Source organism: Dendrobates tinctorius, unplaced genomic scaffold (assembly GCF_039654945.1).
Source record: "Dendrobates tinctorius isolate UK_male_01 unplaced genomic scaffold, ASM3965494v1 ptg000086l, whole genome shotgun sequence".
NCBI lineage: Eukaryota > Metazoa > Chordata > Amphibia > Anura > Dendrobatidae > Dendrobates > Dendrobates tinctorius.
The window spans coordinates 46669348-46682142 of NW_027361754.1; the positions used below are offsets into that span (position 1 = coordinate 46669348).

Genomic DNA, 12795 nt, shown 5'->3' on the forward strand with positions numbered 1-12795 from the left:
TGTCGGCATTACGCTGGATTACCCTATCCCGCCTGGGATGGTTAGTCAATGGGAAGAAGTCATGTCTTACCCCGGCTCAGAGGATTCCATTCCTGGGGATGATTTTCGACACTTCCCAAGGGTTGGTGATTCTCCCTCGAGACAAGGCCCAGGCGCTCCGGCGAGGGGTTCGGAGTCTTCAGCGGCCAGGCCCTCACACGATTCGATTTGGGATGAGGGTGCTAGGAAGGATGGTAGCAGCAATAGAAGCAATCCCATTTGCGCAGTTTCATCTTCGCCCCCTGCAGCATGCTCTTTTGGCAGCATGGGACAGGAGTCCTTTCTCCCTGGATCATCAGTGCAGGTTGTCCTTTCAGGTCCGGCAGGCACTGCAATGGTGGACGCGCAACTCCTCTCTCCTTCAGGGGAAACCCTTTCCTCCAGATCAGTGGTTGGTCGTCACAACCGACGCGAGTCTTCTCGGTTGGGGAGCAGTGTTTCGTCATCACACAGCACAGGGCCAGTGGTCTCCCCAGGAGGCCCTTCGGCCGATCAACTTGTTGGAGATTCGAGCAGTGCGGTTGGCGTTGCAGCATTTTCAGCACTGGCTAGTGGGTCGCCCAGTCCGGGTCCAGTCAGACAACGCCACGGCAGTGGCGTATGTGAATCACCAGGGAGGCACGCGCAGCAGGGCAGCCATGCGCGAGATAGAACACGTACTTCGTTGGGCCATATACCAGGCGTGGAAAATTGGGCAGCAGATTTCCTGAGTCGGCAGGGGGTCGCGGCCGGAGAATGGTCCCTGCACCCCGAAGTTTTCCGGCAGATTTGCCAGCGGTGGGGAACTCCGGACGTGGATCTGATGGCTTCCAGAGAGAACGCCAAGTTAGACAGGTTTGTTGCCCGGTCTCAGGACCCGCGAGCGATTGCAGCGGATGCATTGGTTCTTCCATGGAGCCAGTTTCGGCTCCCGTACCTTTTTCCCCCTCTGCCTCTTCTCCCGAGGGTAATCAGGAAGATCAAGAGGGAGAGGGTTCCGGCAATTCTGCTGGCCCCAGACTGGCCCCGTCAAGCCTGGTACGCGGATCTAGTACAGCTCCTCGCAGACGTGCCATGGCGTCTACCGGAACGGCCAGACTTACTGTCCCAGGGGCCGATCTACCACCCGAACTTAGGGGCCCTGTGTTTGACGGCATGGCCGTTGAGTCCTGGGTCCTGACCCAGGCGGGGTTTGGGCGTGAGGTGGTAGCCACGATGATTAACGCCAGGAAGCCGGCCTCGGCGAGAATCTATCATGGTACTTGGAAAGTTTTCTTTCTCTGGTGTCGAGAGCACGGGGTTGCGCCTTTTGGCCTTCTCGGTTCCCAACATTCTGGCCTTTCTGCAGTCAGGCCTGGAGGCAGGTTTGGCTCCGAGTTCCCTGAGGAGACAGATCTCGGCCCTGTCTGTTCTGTTCCAGCGAAAGATCACTAGTATTATGCAGGTCAAGACTTTCATTCAGGGAGTCTCGCATCTAGTGCCCCCCTTTAGAGCTCCCGTAGACGCATGGGACCTTAATCTGGTGCTGGGGGCCTTGCAGGAAGCTCCTTTTGAGCCTTTGCAGGAGGTCGGATTGCCATACCTTACCAGGAAGGTCGTGTTTTTGGTAGCAATAACCTCTATTAGGTGGGTCTCGGAGCTGGCAGCCCTATCCTGTAGAGCCCCGTTTCTGACCTTTTTTAAGGATAAAGTAGTCTTGAGACCACCTCCGCCGTTCCTGCCGAAGGTGGTGTCCTCGTTCCATATTAATGAGGACATCGTTTTGCCTTCATTTTGTCCAGCTCCAGTACATAGAGTTGAGAAGGCGCTCCACACGCTGGACCTGGTGAGGGCCCTCAGGAGGTATGTGTCGAGGACAGCGCCTTTTCGCCAAACAGATTCGTTGTTTGTGATTCCTGAAGGGCGCAGGAAGGGGCTCGCGGCCTCACGGTCGACCATAGCCAGATGGATTCGCCTTACTATTCAAGAGGCTTACTGTATTAGAGGCACGCCGGTTCCACCTGGAATCAGGGCGCACTCGACTCGGGCAGTGGGCGCTTCGGCATCAGGCTTCGGCAGAGCAGGTATGCAAGGCGGCAACGTGGTCAAGCCTCCACACGTTCGCTAAACATTACAACGTACATACGCAGGCGTCGTCGGATGCGAGCCTGGGTAGGAGGATTCTCCAGGCAGCAGTGGCACACCTTTGAACAGGTAGGCATGCGGTGTAGATTAATGAGTTGCTCCCACCCAGGGACTGCTTTGGGACGTCCCACAGTCTCTGTGTCCCCCAATGAGGCGAAGGAGAAACAGGGATTTTTGTGAGTACTCACCGTAAAATCCTTTTCTTCGAGACGCTCATTGGGGGACACAGCACCCACCCTAATAGCCAGTTGGCTTTTGTTTATTTTTGATGGGTATAAACCCTTATTTGTAGGGTGGTCCTTTTTTTTTTCCAGACATATGATTTTTTGCGGTAGAGCTAAATTGCTGTCTGCCTTTCTGACTGCTTTGGCACTAAACTGGTTTCCGCCCGCTATCGGGGCGAGGGTGTATGCGGCGGAGGAGGAGCTAACTTGTTTTTTTGTATACTTAGTGTCGGCCTTCAGACGGCAGTAGCACACACCCACAGTCTCTGTGTCCCCCAATGAGCGTCTCGGAGAAAAGGATTTTACGGTGAGTACTCACAAAAATCCCTGTTTCTATATCAGCAATATTGGGGGAAGATCTTATGTGGATTGCCAGCGCCTCAATAGCAAGAGCAAAAAGGGCCAGGGAAAGGGGACACCCCTGTCTAGTTACCCTGTACAGTGTAAATGATTCAGATATGGCGTTATTTACGATGACCCGGGCCTTGGGCTTCATGTATAAAATTTTAACCCATTTTTGAAATCTATCACCAAATCCATACCGCTGCAAACCTGCACGGAGAAAAGGCCATTCAAGCGAGTCAAAGGCCTTGGCCGCATCCAGCGATGCCAGTGCCCATTCACTATACGGTACCAGAGAGCTATATTGGACCACTGATTGGACACGTCTGATGTTTATGGAGGTGCTCTTCCCCGGCATAAAACCTGTCTGATCAGGGTGTACAAGATCTAATATAGCTGAATTCACTCTTTTGGCCAAAATTTTTGTAAAAATTTTATAATTCACATTTACTAGTGATATAGGCCGGTAAGATCCACAATCTAATGGGTCCTTCCCCTCTTTTAAGAACTATTTTATATTGGCCTCATAAAAGGACTCTGGCATGCATCTCCCCCCCCCCCCCCCAAAATCCCTCGAAACACTGCCAACAAAAGGGGCGCCAGTATATCCTGATATTTCCTATATAACTCCACAGGAAATCCATCCGACCCAGGGGCCTTCCCGGAGACCATGTCTTTTATGGCATCCTCTACCTCCTCCAAAGTAAACTCCGCATCCATAAAGGCCCGTTGGGAAGGACTCAGTACAGGATTCTCTATATATAACAAATAATTTAGACACTCCGGGTCACCCACATCGGTCTTAGAATTGTATAATGAGCCATAATAGTCAGAAAAGCATTTTAGTATCTCCTCGGTTGAGGAAACCAAAGTACCTCCCGACCCACGAATCTGCAGAATTGTGTTAGTTGCATTATGCTGTCGTACTAAGTAGGCCAGAAATCTACTTGCCTGATTCCCCATTTAAAAATAAGATTGCCGGGCAAAAAATAATTTACGTTTTGTCTTGGTGTCAGTGTATTGAGTATATAACCTTTGAGCGGTCAGCCATTGTACCCTATTACTGTTAGTTTGATCCGATATATAGGCTGCCTCCGAGTCTTTCAGATGTCGCTCCGTCTTGCCATCCTCTTCCGATATCACCCGCTTAATGTGAGAAATCGTAGAAGATAGACAACCACGTAAAAAGGCTTTAAGAGCATCCCAAAATACATTGATATTTCGGGGTGCGACGAGACGAAGCAACGTAACTGATCTATCGTTCTATCAGGGGATGTTATCAACTTCAACCAAAAAGGGTTTAACTTCCATGCTATCCTATTAGTCAGTGGCCCATATTTAAGCTTGAGAATAACTGGACTATGATCCGAAATCCCCATGTTTAATATCATCCACCCATGCTGCCAAACTAATGGACCCAAAAATGTAGTCTATGCGAGACAGAGCGTTTAGTGGAGGAGTGGGGCAAGTATATTCCCTTGTCTCTGGATGGCGCACCCTCCATAGATCTAGCCACCCACTACCCGCCATGAACTGTGACAGTTGAGATGTGCCCGATGGGGGGACCCCACCTTGTATTCCATCGCCCAGTCTCAATTTATCCAGATGGCCTGTATTCCATCACCCAGTCTCAATTTATCAAGATGGCCATTCATGACCAAGTTAAAATCTCCCATGCAGATGACATGTGCGTCTGGGTAATTTAAAGCAGAGCTCAATGCCTTCTGGATAATTGATATATTGGCCGGAGGGGGATTATAAATACAAAGAATGACATATTTCTGAGTTAATCAGCGCATGTACGAATACAAATCGTCCCTCGGGGTCCTTCCGGGCCTCCCTGACCTCCCACCGAACATCTCTGTGAATCAACAGTGAAACCCCTTAAGTAGCTGGTGTGAAAAGCATGTAGAAACCATTGCACCCACGGTTTCTGTACCTACCGAACTGTATCCCTGGTCAGGTGCGTCTCTACCAAAGCCACAATGTGAGGACGGTAATGTCTAATTTGTGAGAACACCTTAATTTTCTTTCGAGGGGTTTTTATACCTCTTACATTCCAGGTCATACAAATCAGCTCAGAACCCATGCCCTTCCGTCTGGATATGAATCTTAGAGGTGCCCAATCCAGATGCAGAGACCCCACACAGATAGCAGAATTTGACGTTGACTGCGGCCTCCAACTAAACAACTATAAAAATTAAAACTTTTGAAAAAGAAAAGGCAAAACAGGAACCTAGTAACATAGGCGTACAGTCTTACGCCACCATCAAAAAATAAACAAGGGGATACCATCACTGAGCTCAGTGTCCGGTACAGCTGGTATCTGGGAACTCGCCGAGAGAGCTCCAATTAGACCGTTAAGTGAGTGGGTCTGAAGTAACAACCGCCACATTAGGATTCTTTCGCAGGGGAACCCCCGTGAGACCGCAGCCACTCAGCCGCTTCCGCCAGATCTGTAAAAAATACGGAGGAACCTTCATGAGTGACCCGAAGTCGGGCCGGATATATCATCGAGTATATAAAGTTAGTGTCTCTGAGCTGTTTCTTGACCTCGGTGAATTGTGCCAGCTGTTTCTGCAGTTCCATGGAGAAATTCGGGAAGATGGAAATGACAGCACTATCAAACTTAATAGGGCTTTTCTGCCGTGCAAGTCTCAGAATGGTATCTCTGTCCTTACAATTGAGCAATCGTGCCAGGAAAGGTCGAGATGGGGCCCCCGGAGGCAGTGGTCTTGTAGGGACCCTGTGAGCTCTTTCAACGGCGAACATAGAGAACTCATCCCCCAGGGAGGTCTTAAGCCAATCCTCCAAAAACTGCTCAGGATGCTGACCTTCCGAGCGCTCAGGCAGACCAACGATACGGATACTATTCCGGCGCATTCTGTTTTCCAAATCATCCGCCTTTTGCTTCCATGCATTCATGGAGCCTGCCACCTTTGTTAATTTAGCTTCCATGGGTGTAATCGTATCTTCTACCCTGGACACTCTTGTCTCCACCTCCGTAATGCGCCCCTTCGTGACCTGCATATCCTGACGAAGTATCCCCACCTCCGTGTAAACATCCTCAATTTTTTCCGTCAGGTCAAGGAGATAGCTTGCATCAATTGCTCAGACGCTTGTTTAAGGGTCAGTTCCTCCTGTTCCGTCTCCTCCTCACCCCCAGAATGGCGATTTTTGCGCTGAGCTTGAGAGGAGGTGCTCCTATTATGTCGTGCACTTTCAGAGGGGTCCGGTCTAGCAAACTCCTTTAATTTCTCCGCTGCCGTTCCTGACCCTTTTAGTCGGCTCATGATTGTCTGCAGCGTAGTCAGACGGAGCAGCCAAAATGTGCGGTCTAGGTGTCGCCCACCAGAGATGGTGCAGCAGGGCTGGAAACAGTCAATTATATAGCAGACTGCAGCAGGATGCCTCAGAGAATATGGGGACAGCGGCTAGGTACAGTGCTAATCTTTATGGCCAGGAGAGGTGGGGGGGGCCCACGAAAGGAGAGGGTGTAGTAGGAGAGGGTGCACTGGGCCCTCCCTAGTGATGGCGCCAGCCGGCGCAGTGAGCGAGTGTGAGGAGGGAATATCGCGCAGGGCCCACTTTTTCAGGGCACTCACCGCGCATTTCCTCCAGTTGTCTGCCGGTTTCTTCACTGCCCGGCGGCAGTGCGGCAACGTGACCCGGCGCTGCAGCTCTCTGTGTCTGAGCCGCGCGCCCAAGATGGCAGCCGCCTCGTGGGGAAGCCGGCCGGCCGCCCGCTCTCACAAACTGCCTCCAAACCTGCCGCGGGGTACTCCGGGGGTCCCGGTGTCTCAGAGGGTCCAGCTAGGCGCAGGTAAGCCACAGGAAGGGGGTCTCAGGCTCAGGATTTACCAGGATGTGGCGGAGCTCTCGTCACAGGCATCCTCTCCTTCTCAAGGCATAGCCACGCCCCCGAATACTACATCTTTGCTGCTACCATTTCATAAGGGGCCCAACCTTATAAATCTGTGTAACTCTGAGAACACGCTGCACTTTCTATCTTCTGCTTATCTTGTAGTCTATCTAGTACTTCGGAGCTGAATTCACGGTTCAGCTCTAAAGTACCTGGCTCTTATTATGGCGTGAAAGGGTTAATTTTCTCTATCTGATTATCACAGAGTGCATGGTGTAAAGACCGCCCATGTCAGAATACATTGCACCAGAGCAATCTCAGGGCATACAGGAAAATTTCAGCTTTGAAGAGTGCAGAATTGTGATTGCTGCTCTGGAATATAAGACTAGGGCTACTCCGAAAAGGACCATGCTATCCCAAAGTCACTGTGTACCCCAGATTTTTATAGACTTGCGTATCTTAATGACCGCCAGCTTTTTTTTTTTGGCTATGAGCGACATTGAGGCATTAAAGGGGGGGTCTGCATCTCTAACCTCTCCAGTTATTGGGGGAGCCTCCTGCTCTGCGGTTTGGTCTTCAGCATAAAACAAGACCTTATTTAGCAACAGCAATGAACACCAGAAAGTGAGGCTATTGGCACAAAATGACTGTTCAAAGCAAGCACAGTTGCACCCTTGATGATGGAGCAGCTCAACGCACCTTCCCATCTACTTGTTTTCTAGCTATCTCTGCCTTCCTCTTCCTTGATCGACAGCTTTGGCTTTACAGGCGTCAGAGAAGGGTTGAGATAGATGGGAAAGATGAACTGAACTGCTCTGCCACGTCAGGGTGCATCAAGCGATTGTGCTTGGTTTAAACAGTCATTTTGTGCCGACAGGTTCTATGAGGTCAGGAGACCTGCAGCCGTTCCTGTAATCAAAGTCCATTCTATGGCCATGAATTTTGGACATGTGAAACAGACCCAAAGTGTTATGTAGTCTGTGTGCGCAGCCACCGCTCATGATACTTTTTGTGCATACCGCAACGCCCTCGCAACGTTTAGGGACCAGACTATAGTGCTTTGAAATTCTAACAGGTGTCCATGTGAACGTAGCCTGGTATTGACTCTCTTGACTCTCGTATCTGATGCAGTATGCCAGAATTCATCCAGTGTGCCAGTGGCACAGAACGGATCTGCAAATTTAGAGTTTTTGGCTTTAATCCGTTTTGTTTGCCTCATTTTTTACCTCCTGAACTTTTTTTTTTTTTAACCTGCACTCCTCTGTAATTACACCTGCCGCGGAGCCAGAGAGGTGCGCGTCCGTAGGTGACTTGTGTGGGTGTGAATTGATGCATAGCCTTGGTGAGAACAGTGTGTGTGTGAGCATTGTTGGCAGCCTGACAGCTTCTATCCTGATAATCGCCGGCTGGCGCGCCTCGTGGGTGATGTGCTCTTTCTGTCTCGGTGACATGCACTTCCCCCCCCCCCCCCTGTGTTGGGAGAAAAAGAGCGAGGCGGCAGAGTTGTTTTGGCAGACTGCAAATCGGAGCAGCGTGCAGCTATTAGTCTCTTTTTATTAACTCTTCCCTGGCATGCATTTGGAACCATTTTTTTTAGTTTTTTTTTTTTTTTTTGCACAGTATCAACACCATAATTTGTCATATGTCCAGCACTGTTGGGGTTACAGGCAGCAGTTTGGATGCTTGTCAGAGATCTGTTTTCGTGTCGGGAGGCAGCGAACGCTCTCAGCGAATCTATTTTCAGCTTGCAGCTGCGAGGGCTTCAGGATGTTTTAGTAAGTGCGGGTCGGCCATCCCATATTAATTATGGTAAAGTTTGCTGAACGAGCCGCCCCGCTCCAAAAAGATGGCCTCTCATCACTTCCGTCTTGTTCGGACTGGTGTAGATAAACCACAATTTAAAGTTTCTGAAATAGCAAATTTTAGGATTATTTTTCCGTTTCTTAACCCTCGTTGCACATTGAAGTGATCAAGGGCGCAGTCTATGGAAAACCGGATAGACACATGGCACTGTCCAAGGAGAGCCAGATGTCATGTGCCGCGGGTCACACACACAGATTAGACTGCAGAGCCTTCGCAGCTGACGTTAGCACGGAAATTTGGAAACCTGCCCCCTTGTTTTTTTCCCCCCCCTCCTTTTCATGCGTCATCCATTAGACCACACGTTGACACGTAGGAGACCCCCAGGCTGTCTGCGGCTCAGGGCTCTGTTAGCTGTTACCCTCCCTTATCCCTGCCCGATTCCCAGATGTGCGCGCAGAGAAACTCGAAGAGGGGAACTGGGAACAGAGCCCGCAGTCTCCTGCCAGAGGGGTTTCTCTTCGCACGGCTGCAGATGTGCAAACAGCCGCTCTGCGCTTTGAGGCGTAGCGGCCTCCGGGTGTGTACGGAGATCGGGGGCTTCGCCAAAGTTTAGAGGTTAGCTAAATTATCCCAAAAGCTTTTTTTTTTTTCGGCCTTTTTTGAAAAATACTTTTCACATCATGGTAATTTTAATTAAGGGGTCTGGAAAGAACAAACCATGACTCAATGTTCCCCCTAATGCCAAGCGGTTCGGCCCCAGTCGTCAGAGGTGATTTTTTTTTTTTTCTGAAATTCAGACCATCATACTAGTCCCAAACTTCATTATGTGATAGACAAGGGATAATAATCTCCCCTATAGCTATAGGTCTGCGTGGAAGGGACAGAGTAAGCTCGATGTCACGGTGCCCGCTGGGAGTGGTAGTGCCGCAGATTGCCGACACCCACCCTAGATTGCAGCCAAAAATTGCGTCAGCCATTAATATCCAAAGATACAAACTGCTAAAACATTGCCCATACAGTACACCCATGTAATACAGCACATTTATCTGCTCCATAGGCCAGTGCTAGTCTTTAACAAGAGCTTAACGCACATCTGTCCTTGTCATATCATTCCTGTAGGAAAGAGGGGTCCCCCCCCCGCCCATGCTCAACATGAAGCTTTTGTTGCACATAGCAGTCTATTAAATCCAGGAACAGTCTTCATTCTCATGTCCCATAACTTGCCATTCACTCTTTTATTTTTTCAGTTTTCATCCACATTCTGCTAGCATTATAGGTACTGGATCTTCCTTCTGTCACTTCCCAGCATGCATCACCCCTAGCTGTGCTCAAATAGTTTGCCTTTTCCAAATGGGGTCTAAGGGGTAACACTTCTCCTTGTGCCTGGGTGACAAGGAATCTGAATAGAACTCTATAGCACCACCTATTGGAAGCCGCGCTCCTAAAAGTCAATATCCACTATTAAACGTACCTTGCAATATGACTTGGGAGAAAAACCAGAATCTCAGTTTGGTTTGCAGACCCGCTGTTTCCGCGTGCTGCCTCTCATGGGTGCAAAGTATGAGATCTGATTTGGCTAGGTTTGGCTTTTATCTTAAGTCATATTGCAAGGCTAGTTAGAGTCAATATTGACTTTTAGGATCGCTGCTTCCAAAAGGTGGCGCTAGAGTTCTAGTTCTTTTCCTCTCTGAAGTGACAATTTGCATTTTTTTTTTTTTTTTCCAAGAGGAGCATGTATGGCTTATAAGTCTCCTCACTCGACATTATAGGTTTGGCTTCTTACTCTGCAGAAGGAGAAACGTTACCCTGTAAACCACAGTCCAGAGCATCTCATCTAGCCAAATCAGGATTCTGGTTTGGTTTTAGGTGGCGCTAGAGTTTGTCTTCTTCCAAATGGAAAGCCTGCCTCTGTTATGCCTGGAAGCAGTTTGGCAGACAGGAGGGCAGAAGCAGAGAGTCAAAGACCGCAGCATGTAAGCAAGGCACAGACCCTCTACTTCCTGTATTCTGCCTCAAGACTGATTACACTTTGCAACAGGCAAAAGAAAGAAATCTAGTGACCCTCCATTAGTATGGCAGCCACAATATTTCTCGCTTTATCGCGTCTCACATGACCTGCCAGCCGCATGCATTTTCGTGCTCGCTAATTTGGCATATCTGACAGCGTACGTGCAATTATTGTATGTTGGTGTCTTGGCAAATTTTTTTAGTTTTTAGTAATGATTTTCTTATTTTTGCCTCCGTAGCTGAAATCTTTCCTGAAGGAATGTAAAGTGTCCAATTACTGCAAGCAGATTCGCCAACTGCTGGAGAAGATCCAGGAGAATTCGTCCTACATCAGTAGCAAGAGGCAGAAGTGCGCCTTTGGGGTGTCAAACAGGGATGCCGTGGTAAGTAATGAATCAATGATGCCACTAGTTTTTGGGATGTGCGATGAGATATGGTGGTAAATTCTGACTTTTTTTTCCCCCGTAAATATTAGGTAATAGCTGAAGTTGCTTCCAGTTATCCACATCCTGAGGAGTTTAGGGGAACTTTCATGTATAAAATGTCCGTTTGTGGGGTTTTTTTCTTGACATTAACGGAGTAAAGGGAATCAAAATACCAGGGGCAACCTGTGCGGCCGCACTGGGGCCCAAGATGTAAGGGGCCCATTTCTGCATCCAAAGCAGGTGTAATTTTGCATTTTTAAGAGCTCTTTGGGCTACAAAGGGCCCATATATTGTTCTTGCACAGGGGCCCTTTTCTGTCTGTGTCCGCCAGTTCAAAATACATCTTTTTGGAAAAAATACCAAATGCTGCGCTAATATTTTCTGCAAAAATGCAAAAGTGAGACGGGTATGATCATAATTCGAGATTATAACAAGAGCTAACCAGTTAGATGTGTAACAAATACCAGCATGTGATACTGGGTGCACTTGGAAGGTGTTTGCTGTTATCGCAGTGCATAGTTAGTAGGGTCCCTTATATCTGGCATGACCTTCTGTCCTCCCTTCGTCCCCCGTGTTGCTGGTAAGACCTCCCATGCATTACACTGCAGTACATTGCAGGCACCTCTGTCTCCAAAGGGAGCAGATAAATCTTGATAATTAGCATTGTGTTGTTTGCCGGCTGACGGAGCCTGATCTCCTCTGCAACCCTAGAACAGCACGCACGGATGTAATGCCTTCATAAATATTTTAATGGCAGACTGCTGGTAATATAAATCAGGGGGCTGGGAGTGCCAGAAGCCGTCCGTAGACACTCTGGCACCACCTCGCAGGGACAGCGGCAGCGGGAAAGTGTCAGATCAGAGACACCCACGTGTTGTGGTCTATGCAGCAGGATGAAGTAGTGCTGGGGAATTGCAGGTGGTGCCACTAAGTAAGAAGACGTATTCGCTCAGAATGGGTCTAGCCGTACATAATAGATGTTACGGGCTTTGTCCTCTGCGTCAGGATTTGATTAATCTAAATGAAGCTGCCGAGGCATTATGCATCCAGACAGAATGTGCTCTGGGTCCGGCTGAACCGGAGACTGCTGCCGTACTGTCATGCCGTCTATTCTGGCTTCAGGAAATAAAAGTTTTGTTTTTTTTTTTCCTTAATCGGACAATGAAGTTTTGTCGATTTCCAATACATTTATTGTATCAATCTATCGCAAGATCACCCACCGCTTGCTGTCATTTAGAAGGATCCCATCATTGGGACCCCCTTCTAAATGCCAGAGTGAGAAGCCTGTATCAGGGGACACAAGTCCTTGGCCGGGGGGATGGGGAATGGAGCATCTGTGGTGGTGCACATGCCCTGCCACTCCACTCCAAGGGTTTTCATACCGTCTAGTGTTTGGGGACCCCCTGCAGATGATTGGCGGGGTGACATAAGTATTCAGCATATCAGATTTCCGACTTCTGATCTTTTTGCCAGGTAATCTCTGCATCTCAGTTTCACGGCTGTATGACAGCTGCTGTTGCAAACAGCCGCGAGGTGTCGAACATATTTTTCGAGCACGCTGTAGTCACTAGGCTAACATTCGAGCACGCTCAGATAACACCTTATCCCAGCATGTTCGCACGCTCAGCACTAATGATCACCCAACTTTCCCAGACACCTGACCTGAAATATACACAATTACACAGAGATACGGGGGCGATCAATATCTGCTGCAGGACTAGACGTGTTCGCACTTGTGCATATGACATTTCTGTTCGTCTTCCATTACATTCAGCCCTGTCCCATTCCCCGCTGACTCGTCCCCTCGTGTCATCCCCCTCTGCACTGCTTACGCACGTGCAGTCTAGTCTTGACGGAAATCCTGGAGCTTCCAGTTGTTAGATGACTTCAAGATTGCACCTGTGGGTAACATTTAGGACTCTCATCGGGGCCTGGGAGCTCTCCAAGGGCTTCATTACTGGAGAAAAGTGCAAGGGAGCCAGAGAGGATT

General features: G+C 49.1%; 1 protein-coding gene across 2 annotated transcripts in view; it reads left to right on the plus strand.

The window, feature by feature from the left end:
• NOC2L (NOC2 like nucleolar associated transcriptional repressor) overlaps positions 1-12795 on the plus strand; it is a 108997-nt gene that overhangs the window by 74436 nt on the left and 21766 nt on the right. For both annotated transcript variants that reach the window (XM_073585348.1, XM_073585347.1), the window contains exon 15: positions 10620-10763. In XM_073585348.1, coding sequence (XP_073441449.1) covers positions 10620-10763 — 144 coding nt within the window. The remainder of the gene's footprint in view (positions 1-10619; positions 10764-12795) is intronic.